The following is a 24,717-nucleotide window of genomic DNA, read 5'->3' as shown; positions in this document are numbered from 1 at the left end:
CTCCTTGTGGCTGTGGAGCATGTCCACATTAGCAGCTCTTGCAACGCCACAGAGAGCATTGCATTGTGGTAGCTATCCCAGTGTGCATGTGGCTGCAGCGTGCTTTGGAAAGGGTTTGCAAAGCATCGGGGGCAGCATGTGTCAGCATGCTATCTTGTAAGTTCAGACAGTGGCAGGGGGAAGCCTGACATCGACCCCCACCGCTCTCTCACACAAACACACGCACGCCTCTACAGCAGGAGCATTCCACAGTAATGGTTTGCTTTTTGTCCTGGAGCAGACAAGCATGCTGGCTGTCAGAAACGGAGCTTTAAAAGGGAATATCCGCATTCCTGCAGACGAGTTCAAAACAATGACCTGAGTGGCCACTTGACTTCAGGGGATTATGGGATGTTTCCGGAGGCCAATCACAGCGCAGTAATGCAACACGTCGTCCACACTGACACCCTGGCGCTCCAGCCTGGGCACAGCAAGCTCTATGCTTCTCGTGGAGGTGGATTACCAGGAGCGCTCCAGCCGCGGAGTCCGGGCGCTCTAAGTGCCTTGCCAGCGTGGACACCTCAGGAGTTAGGGCGCCCGGGGCTGATTTAATGCGCTCTAACTTGCAAGTGTAAACAAGGCCTGAGTCTCTCAAGGGTGTGGATTTTTCACACCCCTGAGTGACGTAGCTGGGTTGACCTTACTTTTTGCTGTAGACCAGGCCTACGTCAAAGTCCAAGGAAAGTGGAAATTCAAACCAAAGGGTTTCCTTCTTTTCAGCAATACTAGTCATCTCCATAGCACCATTATTAGAATTCTAATACAGAGGAAGGCTGGTCTTATCGTTAAGGTACTGGACTGAGATTCACGAGATAGAGGGTCAATTCCCAGCTCTGCCACAGACTCCATGTGTGATCCATGGCAAACCACTTGATCTGTGTTATGAACTCCCATTTGTAAAATGGGGATAACACCACTTCCTTTCTCCCACACTTCATTTCTCTTGTCTATTTAAATCATAAGCTCTTTGGGTCTCTTACTATGTGTATTATAGACAATGCCTATGTATAATAGGGGTCTTCACTGATCTTAGTTGGGGCAATAATTCAAATACATAATAATACCCGCTTTCATTCTGAAGAGTCACAAAGCAGCAGACAAACTACATACACCACTACCCCGATATAACGCGACCCGATATAACACGAATTCGGATATGACGCGGTAACGCAGCCCTCCAGGGGGGCGGGGCTGCGCACTCCGGCGGATCAAAGCAAGTTCGATATAACACGGTTTCACCTATAACGCGGTAAGATTTTTTGGCTCCCGAGAACAGCGTTATATCGGGGTAGAGGTGTACAGAGTTCAGTCATCCACCATTGAAATGCAGTCACCTCTGGGGTGCAGCGTGGCAGCTGCTCTGTACCAGCAGTGCTACACAAGAGTTTTTAGGAGGAGAAATGAAGAATAGTGTTCCCAGTTAATAGGTATTTAGGCAAAGCTATTACATGCAGACAGCAAAGAGGAAGAAGTTGCCAAGTGTACAACAGCTTGCTGGATTGAAGGGACACACTGGAACAGATATGGGCCTGACATAAATTAGCAGGGTGGGAAAGTCTGATGGCTTCACCTGAAGGCTAGTCTCCAGAAATCGGAGAACCAAAGTATGATACAGTGGAGGTCTGTTATTTATATACTGCCACATAGCTCCAGGCCAGAGCTGGGGCTGGCAGAAAGTACGTCGTCATTTCCCTTTTTTAAACAGGAACAAGATGGAAGGGGGCAGAGGACAGCAACTGACCCCTCAGATTTGGGGCCCCAGAGCAACAGGAGCCTTCTGGGATGGGGATGGGAGATACTGAGGCTCCTGCAGGAGATTCTCACACAGCTTTTGAAATATGGACAGGTCAGCTCTGGGCTTTGCTGAGGAAGGCCCCCAGGGTAATCCTGGACTATACAGGAATGCACCTGGTCTCCTGAACGTGTGAAGGCTTCTTGGGTTTCGGGTGTTTTCTCAGGAACATGGGGCAATTCCCCTGCAGGGCACTAACCTACTCAGGGGATCACGAGTGTAGATCCCTGCCCAACGTAGAGTTATGCTGGTGTGACAGCACCAGGCCTATCACCTGGATGCACATTAGACATGTGTGGGCTACTCTGTTAATGTCTTGTACAAGGCTAAAAAGGTTGGGTTGAAGAGACCTATTCAGGCAAAAGCTCCAGCAAGGAGGCTATGCAGGCTGGAAGGGTGATGAGGCTTTAACCAACACAAAATAGCCACAGGAGAAGATTAGATGCCTCTAAAACATCCCCATCAACATCTCACTATCCTAGATCACCCAGTCCCTGAGCATCAATGATTTCCACAGTGCCCAAAAGCATGCTGGGCACCTCAGAGGAACATATCAAAAGACAAGGTGCTGATGCCAGTTTCCAAGCTAGCCGGGGACATGACACAGGAAGGACAAGGTCTGTAGTGAGGTCACAGGATGACCCAGTTTGGGTATGTGCACATCTGGAGGTTTCATTACCTCTCATTCTTATTATTTTAATTCACGCTTCTTTAAGCCAGATAGTCAAGAGAGTTCAAAGGGAGGCTCCGGAGCCACGAGAGGCTGGTGGCTTGGTTAACAGGGACTGGCAGAGGTTGCATGGAAGAGGCTTAGGAAATACAAGGCTGTCCTCCTGTGCAGAGTGGAGGAGATAGGAGGAAACTTGGTAGGAGACAAGGCCAGAGATCTGGGCTAGGGCAGAAGTGAGTCAATAATAGTTGGCCCCTGGACAGCACTTTCTCTCTGGGGATCTCAAAGAACTCTGGGGACATTATTTGTGTTACCACAGCTACTCATGGAGCAGCACCCCACAGTGCAAGGTGCCGTACAAACACAGAACAAAGATGGCCGCTGCCACAAACCGCTTAGCCTCACTAAGTTGCTGGGGAAAATATTATTATTATCCTCATTCGGGAGATGGGGAAACTGAGGCACAGAGCGGTTAAGTGATTTGCCCAGGATCACAGAGAGTCTGTTGCACAGTTGGGAAGAGAACCCAGGTCTTCAGTCCCATGTTTCCCCCAAAAGGAGAGTTACAACCATCTTTCATACCACCGAAAGACTTTCAAACAAGAAGTTTTTCCATCTAAAAACTCTCATCACCTAAAGACAACAAGGGATGTGGTTAAAAGGAGAGCCTCACTTGATACTTTTACATTTCAAATGCTTTAACTGCTTTTCCTTTTTTGTGTGTATCTTTAATAAAAGGTTAAAAGGATGTTTAAATGGTGTGTCTGCCGTGGTACTAAGTCTCTCTACCAAACCCCGAACCTTGTTTAACACTGTTTCATGTTGGTCAGTGACAGGGTCACGTTAACACCTTTGACTCTTTGGGCCCATACAGCCCACCTAAATTAATACAACACAACCACAACAGCATCCTTCCTCCCTCACTGTCCCATCTGCAATGGTGTAACCACAGCCGACTGTCCTTGTGCAGGATGTGGTATCTGCTCATTACTTTCTATGCTAACACTCTCCTCCAACAGTACCAGGGCAGCATGGTCCCCACCCTGCTTCCCCTCCCTGCGAACTCTTACCTGGTGCCACTGGGAGCCCTGGGAGGAGACGCGACGATCAGGTGTGACTTCAGCATTGGTGTTGGCTGTTGGTGTTCACTGAAGCTCAGTGATCTGCTTCGAACCTGCACATGAGAATCAATTCCAGATCTATGAGTCATCACACACATCAGACAGAGTTCGCTCTCTGCTGAGGAGGTCTGTCCAGTCAGACGGATCCAGCCCAGCCTCTGTATACAACAGCCCATGGAGACTGATTTTACTGCGTGCGTAAAGCAGCACAGAGAACAGATATGTTCTTGCATCGCTCAACCCATGGGATGCCATGTCCTCTGAGTCGGTGGCAATGCACAGATCTCCCCTCAGACAGCACATAAGCTTCAGGGAGTGACAAAGGCTAAACCAGGTTCTCTTTAAAACTCCCACTCCCTATGCCCTCTCACCCCCACTCGATCACCCTTTCAAAGGTGCTGTGCAATTAACCGTGTAAAGAAAAAAGAGCCAAGCAAGCAGGACTCACTGGGGAGAGAGAAGGGATGGTGGAGGTGGCAGCAGCCCAGCTGATGCTGGTGAATATGTGTGGTGACACCGGAATCTGAATTGATGGCAAGGCCTGTAGAAGGAAAGGAGAGCAAAGGTTAGTGGTTTAATGTTAACCCTTCAGAGGCAGTGTTGGTAACTGTAAGGACAGGGGGGCCAGGACTCCTGGGTTCCATCTGACTATCACTGGCTCACTGGGTGAATTGGCCAAACACCTTAACCCCCGAGCCTCAATATCCCTCCTCCCTGACTTTTGCGCTCTTAACCACGCAGCCTGCATGTTCTCTTAATTGAGTTTTTAAAGGATGTTTCTTAGGTCAATTCCTTAACCTGGAACGATTTCACTAGGTCCCACCAGAACACCTTCTCCAGGACCCTTACAAGGTCTGCGGAAGAGGGCACCTGACCTGCCAGCCACAGGAGCTGTGGGATACCAGCCTTCAGAGCCCCTGCTCCAGCACAGACTCTGCGCTCCACTGGGCAGACACCTAGCACAGCTGCTGGCCTGCTACAGAGCCCAGAGGCAGAGTCCCCCACCCTTAGCAGGGCTACACCTTCAGTTCACTTTTCAGCATGCAGCCTCGGCACCCATATGCGCACAGCAACCCTCCTTACGATTATTTATTTGTATTATGGTAGTGCCTAGAGACCCCAGCCAAGATCAGGGCCTTATTGTGGTAGGTACATACATACACATATACAGCACAAAGCAGCCCCAGCCCTGAAGATAGGCACTAAAGAGACAAGACAAAAGGGGAGGAGAGGAAAGATTATCCTCATTGTACAGATGGGAACCAAGGCACGCAATTAGGGGTAACATTTCCAAAAGTGATTTAGAAGCCTAAGTCCCATTTTTACGACAGACTTCGGCTCTGAACGGCAATGAAATTTAAACTCCCAAGTCATTTAGGGCACTTTTGAAATTTTTACCCTTAAATGACTTGCCCAAGGTCACACGGACTCTGTGGCAGAGTCTAGAATGGAGCCCTGATCTCCCCAGTCCCAGTCTAGTGCCATGTCTATGGGGCAACCCTTCCTCTCCAACCTTAACTGCTCTCTTTCTGTGCAAGGGGTACTGCTCACGCACAGCGGGCTGCTTTCTTTCCTTCCAAACAAGCTGCCCCAGGGCGCTGAGAAACGTTTCCCCCTGAAGCAGATTTCTCCAAGGTAGTTACACAAATTTCAATTTCAACCCCCAGTTGATTGGGCTGTGGGGCTAGTGAGAAAAATGTTACAAGATTCCCTGCCCCTCCCACATACCCCCATGTGTATTCTCCCCCCCCTTACTTCAAACAACAGGATACATTTTTTTTCTTCCGAAGAAGTGGGTTGTAGCCCACGAAAGCTTATGCTCTAATAAATTTGTTAGTCTCTAAGGTGCCACAAGTACTCCTGTTCTTTTTTTTCTTCAGACTTTCCACGCAACCCAGTTTCCCTTCAGGCAGAGACCACACCTGAAAGGTGAAAGTGACTGAAGACAGGGAGCTACAGTGGAAATGCTTATGCATTGTTCCCTCTGTAACACAGGGATATCCTGGGCTGTAAGGCCTGGTCTACACAGTTTTTCACCAGTATTACTTGGTTGGGTAGGGGTGTGATTTTTTTTTTAACCTATGTAGTTATACCAGTACAAGCCCTAGCGTGCAAATAGATATAAGGTGCCGTATATCAGTAGAGCGTATTCCCCTCCCCATACAGGAATAAGCTACACCAGCCTAAACACGCCTACACTCGTATAACACCATAAGCAATAGGACAGTTGTATCGCTTTAACTAAACTGATATAAAGAGGTACCCTTGTGTGTGCACGTGTAGAGAAGGCCTAACAGTTTTAGCAGGGAACTGCAAGTGATGCAGTTACATCGGATCCCCATGCTGCCCACGTATTTAAAGGCATTTGAACTGGGACTCCTAATACCCAAGACGTGCAAGGATCTGGTATAGTTACATTCCTGGTTGCATTTTATTTGCATACATAGGGACGTGCTGCATACCACCAAGCTGGCTAATTACAGGGTGGCTGGAAACTAGAGTGCTCATAGCAAGAGAATGACTGCGTTATATAGGCTGGCGAAAGAAATCCACTAATCATTTAAACAAAGAGTTACGGATCCTCAGCTCCATGGTTATGAGGACTAGCCAGCAGGTAGGACGACACCAAGGCTGCAAATGTTTACAAGACATAATGAAGTCCCTCCCATGCGCTGTCTTGCCGTATGAAAATCAGGGAAACACTGGATCAAAACTAAGTAAATTTGAAACCAACAAATCAAAATACTTTATGTCACCTATAGCCAATCTGCGGAACTCACTGCAGCAGGAGGTACAGTCAAATATTGTGGCTGGATTTTAAAACAGAACTGGATCATTTTAGGATCACTAACTTCTGTAGCTAACCAAGCCAAAACAACAAGGAGAATCAGACCATTAGCTGATCAACTGCTGGGTCCAGGAAGGAGATTTTCTTCCAACCTTCCAACCACTACAGAATACATTATGTGTTATTTTCTCTGATGCATCAGGCACTGGTCACTGCCAGAGGCAGGACCCTGACCTTGATGGACCAATGGTCTGATGTGGTAAGGAAGATTCTATAAGTAACCAGCTGGTTTGTGAGTCTTGTCACTAGATATGAAAACAAATGCTCCCTACGAATGAGGATGCCAGATGCCACTCCATCATTGTTTCCAGGAGTGGCCAACATACCTGATAGGCATGATCAGCCTGGATATGCCAGAAGGAACTGGGGGCAGACTGACTGAGGGCACTGTTTGGGAGGTGAGACTCCAAGGTTGCTTGGTCCAAAGCCAAGGCTTCTGGCTTGGCTAGGGCCTGCTGGAGGACAATGGGCGAGGACCCAAAGGTGGGGCTGGTGGCAGACTCCGGAGCAGCTTCTTCTTTCACCTGAACTTCGGTGTAGTAGAAATCTTCCTCCCTCCTCCGCTGGTCAGAGTCTGCGCCATCTCTGTGGTGGTTTAAAAGGGGAAAGGGTATGAGTCAATAACCACGCTAAGTAACTCCCCCTTCCAATCAGACCTGTGTGAGGTGCCAGCATGAGGCGGGTGGCAGCACTCAACCAACGAGCTATAAAAATCACAGGTTCAAAACCTGCCCCGGTTTCAAGCTCATTCTCAGAGCTGACAGAGAGGTGGGGTCACCCTTGCGGAGGGTTCTCTTCTTCAGTTACGCTGTTAAACCAAGGTCTCTTTGGCCCGGCTCGGATTAAAGATTCCACGCACTTTTCCAAGAGACCAGGTGTCCTGGCCAACACTTCCTCTGCCAACAAAGCAAGTTCTGACGCTCAAGACAACAGCGAGCTATTGCTCCGTGCAGGAATGCTGACAGGCTTGCCCACACCAGTCGTACTGAAACCCGGAGAGCTGGCTGGTCCCCAAATGGAGATGCAAAGGGCTATGAAATAATCACATAGCAGCACCAGCACATGCTGACCCAGTAAAACATTGTAACGCAACATCCGCATGCAGTTCTGGCAATATTCTGTGACCCCCGTTCACACCATCTACATTTCCTGCCACCATATCCAGTGCTGTTAGCTGTTTTTGGGAAATGAATATTTTTCCTTTCTCCCTTTCCTGGCTGCATAAAGATTCAGTTACTTCGGTTCCTTTGCTCAGCATCGCCTGTGTTGTGTCACGTACATCAGAAAGTACGGAAGACGTGTCAAGCAAACCTTTGGACTCTAAGGGTACCATCTACACAGCATTGTAGAGCCTGCTGGAGTGAGCATCCCAGACCTGGCTGACAGACTTGGGTTAACGGGACTTGCTGTATAAACAGCTGTGTGGACAACGCTTTGAAGCTGGGGCTGTGGCTGAAACAGCAACTTCAAAGCGGTGTCGACACAGCTGTTTTGCTAACCTGGGCTGGGAGGCTTGCTCCAGAGGGCTCCAAAATGCTGTCCAGACATACCCTGAAGCTTCAGGGTATCAATGGTCTACAGTCACTGCCCCAGTAATATTTAGCACGTATATGGGAAGGTGCCTTATATCTTCAAAGGGATTTAGAAGTATTAACTAGTTAAATAGACATCATCCGCTTCAAAATCTCACTGCTTACTAATTTTGTTTTATCTGTCATTGTTGCAAATAAAACCCGAGAGGAGTGTAGGAAAGAAATTAGAAAATAGGTTTTTTTTCCTCTATTTTGCCAGCACGTTTATTTTGTGCACCTGACAGTATTTCGTGTTTTGTCACTTTCCCCACGTCCTCTGTATAGTTAGTTTCCCCCATTGTTTGTTTGGAGCGTTCACGTGGAAACAAGGCGAGAGAAAAAAACAAATTTCACAAAACAGGAAAATGTGAGGCTGTAAAACCACATTGGCATGGGGGACTGAGTGGCAGCCATGGGTTTTTAGAATGGACAACACCACGATATCCCTACAAGAAGGGGAAGAATTATCCCCATTTTGCACATGGGGAAACTGAGACACAAGGGGACGGACAGACTGTGACTTGCCCATGGCCATGGCTTTGAACCCAGGAGTTCCTGGCTCCCAGCCCTATGTTCAGACACAGCTTCTCTTCTGTGATAACTTGTACAGTACAGCAGGGAGACCATGGAACACAAAAATTAAACTAAAACCAACTTCCATTTGAGGCTGGATTTTTTTTTTGAAACATTAGCAAAGCAGGAGGTTTGACGGGACGTTAGCTTCCCCTGCGCATCCTGCTCTTGTGTGATATAAGCCTCTTTCCTCACTGTACCACACTTGCTGTACAAATGCAGAAGTGTCACACTTTGCGGCTTGTGCTTGAATCAGTCGGACGGGGCAGCAAGGGGCCCCCCTGGCTGGAGGTGCAGCCACTTATTCTTTACTCTGGGCCCTTGATGGGCTGGGAGAGAGGCACTTACAGCTCACTCATGTCCCACCTTTACATTCCTTCGCTTTAGGGAATTTGCAATGCCTGGAGAACCAACCCTGAATTGCCACTAGGGGGCCCCGCCACATCAGAAACAGGCCTTAGGTGAACTGAGCGACTATGCGTCTGACAAAGTGGGCATTCACCCACGAAAGCTTATGCTCCAATACATCTGTTAGTCTATAAGGTACCACAGGACTCTTTGTCGCTTTTTACAGATCCAGACTAACACAGCTACCCCTCTGATACCTGATTATAGCAGGGGTTATCAAACTGGGGGTCAGGACCCCTCAGGGGGTCACGAGGTTATTACATGGGGGGTCGCGAGCTGTCAGTCTCCACCCCAAACCACACTTTGCCTCCAGCATTTATAATGGTGTTAAATATATTAAAATGTGTTTTTAATTTCTAAAGGGGGGTTGCACTCAGAGGCTTGCTATGTGAAAGGGGGCACCAGTACAAAAGTTTGAGAACCACTGGACTATAGTCATTACTTGAGTTCTGTTCAGTTAATTAGCAGCTTAAAGAGGAGCATAAAGCAAAGGGCTTGTTTCCAAGAAATACCAGTTTTAACTGTCTCAGTTCCTACTACCCGGGGAGAGGTGGGGGGGGGGGGGGGGAAGGACCTTAAAGATACATCCCATCTCCCCTTCTTGATACTCCCTCAATCTCCGTCATTGTTATTTATTTGTATTTTAGCGGTGTCCAAAGGCCCTAAACAGAATTAGGGCCTCCATTGTGCCAAATGTAACGCACTGGTCAGTAATGCATCCCCCTCTGTATGAGCCTGATACAACCTCACTTCCCGCCCACCTCTTAGCTCGGGCTGCAGAGACTCATAATTTTAGCTCTGGAGGCCCCCGGTTCGCTCCCGGGTGTTGGCCAAAGCGGCAGCCATCACACAAACAAACAGTTCCTGTCCCAAAGCGCTTCTGCTTTAAAATAGACAAGACAGAGAGGCTGGAGAAAAGGGATGCGATGCACGAGCAGAATGATGGTTGGCAAATCTACCTTTTCTTATTGTATTCTTGGGTGTAGGTGGGGGTGGAAGGCAGGAGGAGAAGAGTTAACAGAGCAAGGGAGCAGGAAACGTGAGGGAAGAGGGACACAGAGAGATGGGGGAGGGAGAAAAGGATGGAAAGATGGAGAAGAGCACAGAAGGGAAGGGCACGGGGTGGGCAACACAGCCCTGAGCTACTATATCCGGCCCATCCCGGTGGTGTCCGAGAGGGACAGGGCTCGGGGAGGGCTAGAAAGCAGGTTATGGCAGCCACCAGCCATCTGGGCCAGCAGCAATTCTCTAGCCAGGGTAGCTTCCTGCCCTCCCTCCTAGTCCAAGCAGCAGGTTTAGTGGCGATCAAGTGCAGCAGCAAATCCTTTGGCATCTGCCCTAAGCGCCGGTGACAGGAACTCTGCACCCACAGCTCTGGAGACTGATGTGCTTTACCCACCAAGCAGCCGCAGTGCATTAGCCCTGCCCCAACGGGATTCCTCTTCAAGAGTGAGAGGGAAGTTCATTCCCCAGGGCCCCTTCAATCCCTGGCCTCATTGCAGAGACTGCTGACGCATAGGGACAACAATGATGGTGGCTTTGGTGACATGGATAACTGGTGGGCACTGGACTGAGAACCTCCAAACTCATTTCATACAGGCCAGGGCAGTACCAGTTTGACACCCAATACATCCTCAATTGGGAGACTATGTCCTGCCAAATCGATTCCATCTTTTAATTCTGTGAGCCTGTGGAATTCCTTCTTCCTTCTGCCCCCAGCCCCCCGCACCCACCCCCAGCCCTGCTTGGGTTCTGCAGGTTAATCACCATTCAAGGTCTTACCCAAGGTGCTGGGTCTTGATGTGACGCTTGATCCCGACAATGGATCGCAGGACTTTACCACAGTTTGGCCACAGGCACTTGTACATCACCTTCACCGAGTTCTAGGAGAAAGACAGCCCCATGGCACGGAAAGGTTACTCCCTAGCCCAGCTCAGAAGGGACAGAAACAGCCTCAGAGAATTAAGATTCATTCAGGATCACTGAAAACAGGCTCCACGATGCTGCCCTTTTGTCCCATCCACCCCACACACAATCCTGGGCCTCCCTGGCCCTCTCAAGGTGCCAGTCCACAGAGGTGCCAAGTTTCAGCCAGACACAAGGAAGACGCCGGTTGTCTGGATTTACATCCCCCTCCCATCCTGCCCGTTTCTCCCTTTCCGCTCCTCTTTCTCTTGCCCTAAAGTTTACATCAAAACTGCTTGTTGCCCATACATTCCTTCCCTCCTCCCTCCGGCCCCTTTGATGATCAGTGTGCCTGCTCCACCTGGCCCATGTGGACAGAGCAGGGAACTGAGCCGAGAAAGAGCTCGGTGCATGGAACAGAGCACTCCCCTGACCCACCCCTGGCTCCCTACTCTGGCCATAGATATCAGAGTGGGAAATGCTGGTGAAGGACAGGAGTGAATGGGAGCAGGGAGCACTCCGGAGTCACTAGCAGGATCTGGGGAGATGGCAGGCAACTGACCCTTGGACTACTGTCTCTTCTTCCCCGCCAATCCCCTTTGTATCTCTGGGGTCTCTTCCCTTCTCCCATCCCCAGCACCCCTTCTGCTCTGGGATTTCAAGGTGAAGCTTGCCAAGGGTTAGTAAGAGGCACTTTGCTTCCGCTCTCTCCTGCTAGCTTCAGAGACAGGTGAAACTTACAAACACCTTGTCAGTTTCACTGGGCAGTGCAGATCCCATGACTGCGAGTTCACAGCAAAGTTCCCCCTGCCCCTCCTGCCCTCGGTACCTTTCTCTTTCTTGGGGCAGGCTCATCGAGAAGAAAGGGATCCGAGTCGGTCTCAAAGCCGTCGTCAGCCTGAGGGGAGCTCAAGGCCTCGCTCGAGTACTTGGGGCTGGCTTCAGGATGCGGGGGTGATGGGGTGGAGATGTCGCTGCCGCCACTCCAGTGCCCGCTGGTGGTGCTGCTGCCGCTGTCTGACACATCGCCACTCTCCTTCCATGAGTCGCAGGCTGCCTGGGACGCTGAGTCAGGGGAAAAGAGGAGAAGGGAACAGACATTAAAACCAATAGGCACAAACATAGCTCCTGCCTGCGGGATGCGGTAGCTCTGCTCCCAGCCCCCTGCCCCTCTCCAGTCGGTCTGTTCAATTACCTCCATCTTGACCAACACCCAGGATTGAATCACGGACCTCTGAAGCTACAAGCATCCGTCCCTACAGCTCGACCAAGCACCAGGACCTGTAACACTCACATCCTCTGTGGATCAGACAGGGTGGGGACACACATAACGCACTTTCCCCGGGGTTACGTCGCCATTAAGGATGTCGTGGAGGCAATCAGAACACAGACCTTTGGCCCAAAACTTAAAACACAGGCCTCAGGATCAAAACATGTGTAACATTTACCTTCTCCCTACTGCACAGGACTGCGAACCAGGAGCCCTGGATTCTATGCCCAGCTCTCTCAACGCTTCACTGCGTGGCCCTGTGCCTCCCCCTCTGCCTTTGCGTCTCCTTCCGTAAAATGCAGCTAATGCTGCCTACCTCACAGGATTCATTTAATCACTGTCGTAAAGAGTTTTGAGAGCCCTGGATGGAAGATTTCAGAGAAGAACAGAGAATCTTCCTCCTCCTCCAACAGTTCTGCAGCTACAGGTTCTAGCCAGGATGGCAACAGGAGGGCTGAAATACCACAATAAAGCCTCTCTCACATCATCACTGGCCCAGCCGGAACTGGGAATCTGGTTTGGCATGGAGATTTACTCCCCCAGGAACCAAAAGGCTCCATCGACCTGAAGACAAACTTTTCCCCAGATGGCACAGAAGGCTGATTATATCAGGATTGGAAGAGACCTCGGGAGGTCATCTAGTCCAACAGACCAATCCCCAGATCTCTAAATGGCCCCCTGAAGGATTGAACTCACAACCCTGGGTTTAGCAGGCCAATGCTCAAACCACTGAGCTATCCCTCCCGCCAATGTCTCAATAGACTCTTGCAGCGTCTTTTTCAATTAAGGGCACGGAAGCTGCTGGGCTGTTCAGCGAGACACAGCTGCTCTCTAGGGGAATGCACGTTATAATGTAGGACACTGGCCCAGCTGCCCTGCCTGCACTCTCTCCACGGAAGAGCTTAGCTGTGCCTTTAGTGACGGATGGTCTGAATGCAAGTTCATTTATTCCGCTTTAACCCGGTTTCCGTTTCCAAGCGTTCTGGGCAGGGCTGTGGCAGAGACTCTCAGGCCTAGCCCCTCGAGGGCTTGCCTGTTGCTAGTTAGAGCCAAGTCCCCGCGCAGAGAGTGAGCCCAGTGGCAGGACATGGCCATTTCCCACAGCTGCAGACGCCTATTTTTAACCACCTACATCCACTTGACTACTTGGAAATGGAGCCACTGCTAAAAAAAGGAGCCGGACACTCCGTGCTCCCATGCCTGCGGCTCCCAGAATAGGTCTTGCCGATCTATCGTACAGGGCAGGGTTATGCTCTCCTCTCTCTCGAGGAATGTATATGGCCTCCCAGCTTGGCCAGCTGTTCAGGAAGACCCGCATTAAAGCAGTTGTCCCAAAGCACCCTGCTCGCTGAGCCCCATGGCTTCTGAACAGCCAGCACTCCCATGCGCAGACTCTTTTGGAAAGCCAGTCTTCCTTCCCCCTCCCCCCAATTCTCAGTTGGTTCATCCCAATCTGTTAGGCCTGATAATTAGAACAAACAATTCCGAATAAATAAGAGGAGGGGGGGGGGCAGCCAGAAGAGCTGTCTCCCAATTAAAACAGGGGTTCCGGCACTCCTAACTCAGGCTTCCCGGGAGGAATTCAATACATTAAGCTACGCTCTCCTTCCTGCCCACATGCTGCTCGTGACACCCAGACCCACTTATGCAGGGATTTGTAGCAAAAGCCCAGTAAAGGTCACTCTGCAGGAGATACCCAGGACAAGCACCGCTCCTGGCCCATACACGCCATGGGACACTTCTGCAGAATGGCCGTGTCCCTGGCCTTTTTCCCCCTGTGTAATATTATAAGAGGGATTCGGACCTCACATTCCCCTGACAGACACCAGCATGAGCGAGGTCAGAACCGGACCCTGAACATTTCTCTGAAATAGGGAGGGGCTTAAAAAATGTTATTTTACAAAATTTTTGGATAGAAAAGATGAAAAAAACAAAATTAACAAACCAAGTAGGGATATTTCAAATAAAAGCCGGTGCTTGTACAATAAAATGCCTTTCAGCCATAGACCATATTTTACAGACCTGAAACCTGGGGCGCAGAGGGTTATGTGACCTGTCTAAGGAGCTGGGAATTAGACCCAAGTCTAATCAAGAAACTACCGGCTGTCAGCTGCCAGTATCCTGGATCCCTCTCAGTCAGGATGGGCCAGGGCATGGGTCAGACAGAGCACCTGGTAGAGTCCTCCTCCCACTCACTGACAGGGGAATTCCAGCCAGTCGGCTGGCTGCACTTCTCTGCTGCATTTGACTGACTTGTCATTTAGCACCAAAGACTCTTCTCCAGCCTCCAAGAAGTTGCGAGGGTGCCCGGAATCACTTGAAAATGGCTCAAGTCCTTCTTCTCAGGCTGAGCTCACAGGGTCGTCACAGACCCCTCCAGCCCCCCGACCCCCATCCCCGCAGTCTCAATCCTCTCCCTCATTTTATTCCAGGTCTACAAGATGCTGTTGGGAAAATGCAGGCTGAATGCCAGGCGTGCGCGGACACGACCCAGCTCTACAGCCAATGCAATCGGCACCATCTCCCAGCACTTAGCTACGAGCAGCAGCTAGGTGGAAAGCCGCAGGGTCGAACTGAGCCCTGGCAAGACGAAGGCGATGCTGGGAGGAAGAGGGAAGCACTTAAAGAACTTGCTTCCTCTACTGCAAGGGCACCTGCTCTCAGATTGGGTCCTTTGAGAGTCTTTGAGAGTGAGTGGGAGGAGGACATCTACCAGGTGCTCTGTCTGACCCATGCCCTTTGGCCCGAAATAGCCACGACAGCGAACATTTCCCACATCCATCTCTGACGGGCCAGAAGATCACATCCCATCCCATCGGACACAACCTGGCAGCGTCCACGCTAACCCAGACATGCGGGGCCTTCAGACATGCGGGGCCTTCAGGCTCCATCACTGCTATTCCTGAGGTCTGGGAATGACAACCGGAAGAGCTCCAGCTAATACAGCCCATGTGCTTAGTAACAAAGGTTGCCATGTAGAACCTGGCACACCAACTCCCCACAAATATGGAGCTCTGTTTCGAGGTCTCTGTCCTGATATTCCAACCCCCCATGAGACTGGCCCTATCACCCTGGGAGATTGCTCGCCCTCTGCAGGCAGGTTGTCCCATGACAGCTACATGCCACTGGAGCAATATAACTGTTGCCTTGCACCATGTCTACACGAGGAGCACTCTACCAATAGAGGTACATGCCTACTCCCGATTAAGCCAGATAGCAGAGGGGACATGGATTTTATTCGGATAATCGGGAGGGCAAAAGCCATATGGCCATTCACCAGCACATTCACCACCCCCCACCACCCCACCCCATGGTGTGGGGCTCACCCTCCTCTTCCTCACAGTCCTGGCCAGGAGTCTCTGCTCTGCCCCACCAAGACTGCAGGCTTCCCTGTACCTGGTGCCTGCAGAGATCGAGTGCCACCAGCCCTTTGGCAGCACAGGGAGCCCTCCGCAGCTCCGCAGTCACAGCCCTGCTCACTCACTCCCATGACAGCGGGGGGCAGAGGGCTCCCTGCACTGCCACAGGAACCATTCAGCAGCAGCGTGGCCTCCCCCATGGCTGGGGTCTCCTCCTCCTCACAGTCCTGGCTGGGGGGGGTCTGTGAGCTCTTATCCAAGCCTCTACATTATCTGAACCCCTTCCTTGTCCCCCAGCATCAGGGAGGTGGGGGGCAAGGAAGGGCTTCGGATAATGCAGAGGTTCGAACAACAGGGTCTCAGGTACATGGCAGCGTACTGTACTCTACCACAGCACTCCCAGTATGGATGCAGCTTCTACCAGCAAAGCTGTGCTTTTACCAGCCTGGTTTATTCCAGCTGCCCCAAACCAGGAAAAAGACAGGTCTGCTAGAACAGGTGCGTCTACACGAGGGGCTTCTGCTGGCACAGCTACGTCGGTCAGAGCACACCACTCACCAACACAGCCAGGCAGACAGAGTTCTGTATGTACCCACAGCCGTCGAGCCCCCACCGATAATTCCTTCACCAGCACATAGACAGAGAACATCTCCAACCACATTCTCGATCCGGAGATACATTAGAATGGATCAGACGACTGACTTCCAGCCCAATGGCTTATCCACTGCAGCACGTGGCCTCTCTAGGTACCTGACCCCAAACGCTGGCTCCAGTCTGCAGCAGAGTTTCATGGCGAAGGTGACATCACCAGCAGAGAGCATGCTGGGACATCAGAGAGTGCAATGAGATGGAACTGGCAGTCAGACAGTTATCTGCTCACATTGCACTTGGGGCTCTGGTTACCTGGGAAAACTTATTGTTTGAGGTGAGCAGTTTTCACCTCCTTCTTCAGGGGTACCACAAAAACAATTCAATTCAGCCTCTGGTTGCTGAAATACAGAGGCAGGCAGGTTTGGGACCCCAGCGTCCAGCTGCACAGTCGGACTCACCCGGCATGCTGCTTTCGCGGCTGGGCGGGCTCTGCACCACAGGGCTGCAGGACAAGCTAGTCAGCACCATAGCTGCCATCATCTCGTCCATTTCCACAGCAGCATCCAACTTCCTGCACCAGGAGACGGAGAAACATTAAAGACTTCAGTGGGGGAGGGGAAGGCAGATATTCAGGAGACAAGGCGAGGATTCGATGTCAAAGACCCCCTACGATCAAAAGGGCCACTGGAGCAAACACAGAAGCCAAAGGTGTTACACTCAGGGCTGATTGGACCCACAGGGGTCTAATGATAATTGTTTACTTTTTTGTACCTCCTTCCTTTCCACAGGATCCCAGCGTGCCTTCCTGCGTATAGAAAGCCCATCACTCATGCGAGAGGTTAAGATGATGGCTGGGGGGAGGACTGGGGAGAAAAATGCTACCTACTACATCCGCCCCGGCAGGAAAGTAGCGTCTGGCAATGAGACAGGAGACCCTCAAGAGAAGACGTTCCCTTGGCGCTGCTTTTTAACAGCAGCTGCAGCTTCTCAGTGGCCTGGCCCTGAGCTCCCCATCTCTGCCAGGACTCGTTCCCCCACCCCTCTGCTGCAGCAAGCCAGCCTGGGGATCTCGACTCAGTCTGTTCCCCATCTGGAGTCAGGCCCAGATTCTGAGAGGAATTTAGATGCCTAAAGGTGCCAAGTGGCATCAAGTGGGATTTTCAAAAGTGCCTCCCATTGCATCTTTAACAGCCTAAATACCTTTAAAAATCCAGCCCTGAGTCCTAGGTGTCTGTCCCTCCCCCAAAACCCCAGAAAAGCGAGCGCATGGGTGGGGACACTACTGCCTAGTCACAGCACGAGCAATGCTGCTGCTCTAAGACTCATGCTTATGAAAGGATCAGTGCAGCACAGACCAGGGAACAGCGGCTGGGGCTCGGGAGAGACTTTTGTATTTAACAGTTTAAGTGGAAGTTGAAATTGAGGATTATTGTAGGCGCATGTGAACAGTGGCTCTGGGGGTAAGAACTGCTCCACAAAACGACTAGGTCCTCTGTTTAAATTCTCATGCATTTACACAACCTCTGTAGCAACATGTTGCCCCTAGCACCACACAGAGGCCAGGGTTCAGAAAACAATCCAGCTGTAGCTAACTTCCTCTGCCTCCAAGTGGTTCCCTTGGAAGTCACCCATGCAAGCACTGATCAGACCCAAACCTGCTTAGCTTCCCAATCCTAAAGTGTTCACATACTGAGGCTGCATGTCTCACCACATGTCTCTTTTCCCCTGTGACCTCTCCCCACTCTGCTGTCCCGGGCCAAACAGAACCGGAGCGATTTCTAACTTGCCACGAGGGAAGTTTGCTTTAGCAGAGAACATTTTTTTTCTCCTAAACCACCATAAAAAAATCCTCTTAATCCTAAATTCAACAGCACTCTGGATAATCCACCCTTTGGAGAGGCTGACACAGCACGTCACAATGACGTGGTCTCATCCCGCGTACGAACAAGGCAGAGATAGGAGATGGCTCATTTCTCATCATACTCTGAAACAAACAGCATTTTACTGCTCTGGGTAAACACACACTAAGGACCATTCTCGAATTAGCACCTGAGCTTTATTTTGAGCTTCCAGTGCAATTTTACAGCTCCGCTGCAGACTCCCGATAGATTTTTACTACACCCATGAGCCCTCCCAAACCAGGGGACTCGGATTCTATGTCAGCCATAGTGACCATGAGCAGAACCAGAATTCAGCATCTCACATTTTATGTTGCCACGTGCAACTGTTTCCATCAATATGCTTTAGACTATAGGATTCTAGGGCATTTTATAAACGATACACAGGGATCATTTCACCCCCACATGGAAATGCAGCCACCTCTGGAGTAGAATCCAGTCGCTGTTTAACAGCTTTCAGCAACATTACATACTAGTTTAGAACAGAAAGAGAGGAGGGATTCTGTAAGCAACCAGTGCACGTGCCCAGCTATCGAACCAGGCAAGATGGAACAGAATCAGTCTCCAAAGCTAAAAGTGCCAACCAACCGAGGACACATACCTTTTAGGTACATCAATATTCCTAGAAACCGATCTCTGAACTGATCCAGTGGCAGGGCTCTGATCCATCGCAGTGGCAGGGCTATGGTCCATCGGAAGGGTAGGGGGCGGTGATCTTTGCATCTCAGCCAGTCTCACGTCTTCTGTCTTCCAGCAGGTGTGCACTCCCTGCACCTCGAGCAGCACCTGCACCTCGTCGTTCAGCTGACTGTGCTGCTCTACCAGGCCAGCGCACTCCTGCCCGTTATAGGTGACGTAAACCTACGTGAGGACAAGTCACAGCTGGTCAGGGTTACTTTCCATCCTTTCACAAAATCCAGCCAAAGCTCACCTGCTCTGTCTCTGGGCATCCTCCCGTACAAGGCCCCGATTGCAAGGATTCTATCACTGGGAATGGCATAAAGCCAGGGTTTTTCTATCCACCAGTTCAGCACCCCTATTCTGCACCACTGCTCTAAGGCTAGGTCTACACTACCCGCCTGAATCGGCGGGTAGAAATCGATCTCTCGGGGATCGAATTATCGCGTCTCGTCGGGACGCGACAATCGATCCCCGAATCGACGCTCTTACTCCACCATTGGAGGTGGGAGTAAGCGCCGTCGATGGGGAGCTGTGGAGGTCGATTTTGCCACCGTCCTCACAGCGGGGTAAGTCTGCTCCGATACGTCAAATTCAGCTACGCTATTCGCGTAGCTGAATTTGCGTACCTTAAATCAACCCCCCCTGTAATGAAGACCTGCCCTAAGTGAAACAGTATTAGCAATCTCGGGACTTTCTCCATTTGCCTGCTGGGACCCAAGGGGTCTCCCCCCCCCCCCATATATGGTCCTGGCTGATGCAACAGCAAGACATCACTCCATGTGATCAGCAGCGTAACACAGGGACTCCCCAAGGGGGTAAATACAAAGGTGGTGGTATTCCTCAGAGCCCCCATGGAATAAAAAAGAACTGGAAAGCTCCCTCTGAACCCAACTGAAGTTTTGTTGATTTGAATGGGAGGAAAATTGGGCCCTGGCAGGTCAGATTTCAGCCAAATTTAGGTTTTTGCAACAACAAAATTTTACAAAAATGTATTAGAAACATTCCCATGGAAAAAAATAAACTCAACAACATTGCAGTACTGTGCGGGAGCATGAGACCAGGAAAGGAAAACAGACTAGAGACAAACATGAAACTGACGAGGCTGCTTTCAGTTGCCAGACTGAGTGAAACCTAAAATGCAAGACCAGCAGAAATGCTGAAAGTACGTCAGATTTCTTTACTTCTCAATTTCAACGTTTGAAGATGTTATTAGAAACAAGGGAGAGGATTTAATTAAAAAGGATTTTCAACTTGAACAAGGTCCCTTTAAACTCAGCTGGACAAAGGACTGCGGAATACAGGGTAAAACACAACTTCCAAGAGATTTACAAAGAAATTGTCTGGATCCCTTCATTTCAAGCATAGAAACATGGTAAGGACCAAGCTTGTATGTGTACATTATATGGCTCCATACGCACACATCACTGCCCTCTACTTGCTGCACTCAGAACTGCTCAGCTGTGTGTCTGGCCATATAAAAATGCCCCTACTGGGTCAGACCAAAGGTCCATCTAGCCCAGTATCCTGTCTTCCAACAGAGGGAATGAACAGAACAGGTAATCATCAAGTGATCCACCTGTCACCCATTCCCAGCTTCTGGCAAACAGAGGCTAGGGACACCATTCCTGCCCATCCTAGCTAATAGCCATTGATGGACCTATCCTCCATGAATGTATCTAGTTCTTTTTTGAACCCTGTTAGGTCTTGGCCTTCACAACATCCTCTGGCAAGGAGTTCCACAGGTTGACTGTGTTTATATATTGCTAAAAGGAGATTCTCGATTAGCCCAAGTATCGGGGGCCCTGAGCCTTTAGGGTGTCTAACCCCTATCATTACCAAGAAGTAGTTCCAACTGGCCATATTATTCAACGCATCAGTGACAACCATGCTGTCCTACAAGGGTATGGATTTTTCATAATGCAAAGCCAAACTTCAGTACAAAACGGATAGAGTGAACAGCTGGTGCATTCAGTACAGAAACACAGAGAAAAGTAAAAAGAAGAACAGGAGTACTTGTGGCACCTTAGAGACTAACAAATTTATTAGAGCATAAGCTTTCGTGGACTACAGCCCACTTCTTCGGATGCATATAGCTATATGCATCCGAAGAAGTGGAAAGCTTATGCTCTAATAAATTTGTTAGTCTCTAAGGTGCCACAAGTCCTCCTGTTCTTCTTTTTGCGGATACAGACTAACACGGCTGCTACTCTGAAACAGAAAAGTAAGTGGAGGATATAATGCTTGAAGAGAGTTCTTAGCCGGGATGGTGGCAACTGCCCCTTTAACAGTCAGAGAAGGACTGCAGGAGTTTGGAGACCCCCCCCTCTCCTGCCCCATTTACAGGGTGGCATTCTTGTAGAACCTCCACTATACAACCCCAGAGCAAAATTCATGGCAGACATAAATGGGCACAACTGCATGGAAGTCAATGGAGTTGTACCTGCTTAGGCCAGCAATAAATTTGACCCTTGTAGCCTAATTTCCAGGGGGGGGGAGGAGGGTAAGAACGGGGACAACTATTTTTCCCAGAACGCCCCTCCCCCACACCTAGAATAAACAGAAATTAAATCTTGCCTCTGCAAGTTGGATGGGACGCCAGCACAGAGGAAGGAAAATGTATTCTAGCCGCAGCTATCAACTATCCTCTTAAATGACTGCTCTGACCGCCTAACCAACAGACACCGTAAAACATTCCTCCCCAAAAGGAAAGAAACCAGCCCCATCACCTCCCCATGTCACATCCTTGGGTTCCCCTTATTATTTGCATTACGGTAGCGATCAGGGACCCTTGCACTAGGTGAGCAGAGCCATGAAGTACCAAGACAGTCCCTACCCCAATCAGCTTACAATGGGGGGTTATGACAAGACATAGCAGGTGGATGAAACAAAAAGACAGGCGAGGGAGAAAGGAGGTTTCCTTGGTTAAAAGCGTCAAATCCTCAGAGGAACGGGACTGATCAACCATCTAAGGAAAGGGAGAAAAGAAAACCCAAGAGCTGAGACTTTTCTTCATTTGCGTGGGTGGACAAAGCCAATGGAATATGCACCCTCTTTCGCAAGACAGGCAGAGTCTGGCAAAGAAGAGCTTTCATTCATGTCATGACTGGCCCCCATTCTCAGCTTCTCCACAGAGGAAAGTAGAGGAAATATTCAACCTCTTCCTCTTTCTCTCAAGGTCACCCAATGACCTACTAAGCTGCTTCTCTCCCTAGCTTCTAAGAGTCTATTTTTATTAAGGTAAACATATCTGTGCTGAAATATACTACACTTGTGTAGGTTAGTGTTCATAGCTATTTATAGGGACATGCACTCCTATACCTAAATACCAGAGGTGATGTGTGGACAGGCCGGTATACGATGGATACATAAATGCACAGTGCTCTGAGGCAGAGAGAAAATGTCTCAGCGGACACTGGATGCAGAAACCAAAGCAGAGAGGGCATGTGACTTGCCCAAACTCAAAGAGAGCAGCTGCAGCAGTGTGGGGATTAGGATGCAGGAGCTCCTGACCACTACACCCCGCTTCTCTCCAAGAGTTTCTTTGCAGATAATAAGGAATGAGGCTCCACAATTAACTACGCCGGCGGGCTCCCCAGACCTAGCCAAGCACTGAGCAGCAGAACACGTATGCTCTAGCATCTGCTGAGGCTGCAAAGCAACCAAACACAAAAAAGTCATCTGTCGCTGGTATGTAAATACAGCACCCCACTCCCAATGACTATTTTTATGCTGCGTCTACTGTGAAGAACAAAAAAGCCCAACACTGATGTGTACTGGAGAAAACAGCCCTCCCTGTCATGTGTTTAAAAATGTAGAGCAAAAGGAATCTGGCTTCTCTGTAAGCTTGTAGGACGGTTCTGTGTGCAAGCCAAAAAAAAATAAAATGAGGGCCTTATTGACACTTTGTTTTAAGAGATCTGCCTTAAATATGTTTTACAGTTCTCTAGGAAGAACTATGGGGCCCTGGTGGCAGATCAGCAGCTGCCCTGCTCCATTTCTGACAGCCACACTCTGAGACCTTTTCCTGTTACTTCCTGTCAGGATAGTTAAGCACTGGAACAAGTTGCCTAAGGAAGTTGGGGAATCTCCATCACTGGAGATGTTTAAGAACAGGTCAGGCAAACACCTGTCAGGGGTGGTTTACAATAATACTTAGTCCTGCCAGGAGTGCAGGGGATTGGACTACGTGATCTATCAAGGTCCCTTCCAGTCCTAGATTTCGATGATTCTGTGAACAGCAATCATTCCTATGCCACTGAAGACAGATCCAGTGCTCTGCAAAGCACCCTGCCCTTAAGAGCATGCAATCTACTGCATTGACCCTCCAAGGGCCTCCATCCCGCTGAGCACAACCAGAACATAAGAATGGCCCTACTGGGTCAGACCAAAGGTCCATCTAACCCAGTATCCGGTCTTCTGACAGTAGCCACTGCCAGGTGCCCCAGAGGGAATGAACAGAACAGGTAATCACCAAGTGATACACCCCATCGCCCATTCCCAGCTTCTGCCCAACAGAGGCTAGGGACACCAGCCCTACCCATCCTGACTAATAGCCATTGATAGACCTATCCTCCATGAATTTATCTAGTTCTGTTTTGAACCCTGTTATAGTCTTGGCCTTCACAACATTCTCTGGCAAGGAGTTCCACAGGTTGACTATGCGTTGTGTGAAGAAATACTTCCTTTTATTTGTTTTAAACGTGCTGCCTATTAATTTCATTGGGTGACCCCTAGTTCTTATGTTATGAGAAATAGTAAACAACACTTCCTTATCTACTTTCTGTACAACAGTCATGATTTCATAGACCTCAATCATATCTCCCCTTAGCCGTCTCTTTTTCAAGCTGAAAAGTCTGAGTCTTATTAATCTCTCCTCAGACGGAAGCCATTCCATACCCCTAATCATTTTTGTTGCCCTATTCTGAACCTTTTCCAATTCCAATATAGCTTTTTTGAGATGGGGTGACCACATCTGCACACAGTATTCAAGATGTGGGCGTACCATGGATTTATATAGAAGCAACATGATATTTTCTGTCCTATTATCTATCCCTTTCTTAATGATTCCCAGCATTCTGTTCGCTTTTTTGACTGCCGCTGCACATTGAGTGGATGTTTTCAGAGAACTACCCACAATGACTCCAAGATCTCTTTCTTGAGTGGTAACAGCTAATTTAGACCTCATCATTTTATATGTATAGTTGGGATTATGTTTTCCAATGTGCATTATTTTGCATTTATCAACATGAAATTTCATCTGCCATTTTGTTGCCCAGTCACACAGTTTTGAAAGATCCTTTTGTAGCTCTTCACAGTCTGCCTGGGACTTAACTATCTTTAGTAATTTTGTATCATCTGCAAATTTTGCCACCTCACTGTTTACCCCTTTTTCCAGATCATTTATGAATATGTTGAATAGGACTGGTCCCAAAACAAACCCCTGGGGGATACCAACTATTTACCTCTCTCCATTATGAAAACTGACCATTTATACCTACCTTTTGTTTCCTATCTTTTAACCAGTTACCAATCCATGAGAGAACCTTCCCTCTTATCCCGTGGCAGCTTACTTTGCGTAAGAGCCTTTGGTGAGGGACCTTGTCAAAGGCTTTCTGAACATCTAACTACACTATATCCACTGGATACCCTTGGTCCACATGCTTGTTGACCCCACTCAAAGAATTCTAGTAGATTGGTGAGGCATGATTTCCCTTTACTAAAACCATGTTGACACTTCCTCAACAAATTATGTTCATCTATATGTCTGACAATATTGTTTTTTATTATACTTTCAACCAGTTTGCCTGGTACTGAAGTCAGGCTTACAGGCCTGTAATTGTCGGGATCACCTCTGAAGCCCTTTTTAAAAATTGGCGTCACATTATCTATCCTCCAGTCATCTGGTACAGAAGCTGATTTAAATGCTAGGTTAAAGACTACAGTTAGTAGTTCTGCAATTTCACATTTGAGTTCCTTCAGAACTCTTGGGTG

General features: G+C 49.2%; 1 protein-coding gene across 10 annotated transcripts in view; it reads right to left on the bottom strand.

Annotated features, from left to right (window-relative positions):
* ZNF395 (zinc finger protein 395) overlaps nucleotides 1-24,717 on the bottom strand; it is a 44,333-nt gene that overhangs the window by 2,165 nt on the left and 17,451 nt on the right. For 2 of the 10 annotated variants that reach the window (XM_042848890.2, XM_042848891.2), the window contains exons 3-11: nucleotides 21,560-21,691; nucleotides 18,647-18,906; nucleotides 16,606-16,718; nucleotides 11,757-11,992; nucleotides 10,805-10,905; nucleotides 6,797-7,055; nucleotides 4,780-4,824; nucleotides 4,071-4,163; nucleotides 3,572-3,675 (exon numbers count right to left, since the gene is read on the bottom strand). In XM_042848890.2, coding sequence (XP_042704824.2) covers nucleotides 3,572-3,675; nucleotides 4,071-4,163; nucleotides 4,780-4,824; nucleotides 6,797-7,055; nucleotides 10,805-10,905; nucleotides 11,757-11,992; nucleotides 16,606-16,718; nucleotides 18,647-18,906; nucleotides 21,560-21,691 — 1,343 coding nt within the window. The remainder of the gene's footprint in view (nucleotides 1-3,571; nucleotides 3,676-4,070; nucleotides 4,164-4,779; nucleotides 4,825-6,796; nucleotides 7,056-10,804; nucleotides 10,906-11,756; nucleotides 11,993-16,605; nucleotides 16,719-18,646; nucleotides 18,907-21,559; nucleotides 21,692-24,717) is intronic. The other 8 variants (XM_065587450.1, XM_065587449.1, XM_065587451.1 and 5 more) reach the window with 7 other exon arrangements.

This window comes from Chrysemys picta, chromosome 3, assembly GCF_011386835.1.
Source record: "Chrysemys picta bellii isolate R12L10 chromosome 3, ASM1138683v2, whole genome shotgun sequence".
Taxonomy (NCBI): Eukaryota; Metazoa; Chordata; order Testudines; family Emydidae; genus Chrysemys; species Chrysemys picta.
Note: the sequence above shows the minus strand (reverse complement) of the source record. Positions and strands in the feature narration are given on the sequence as shown.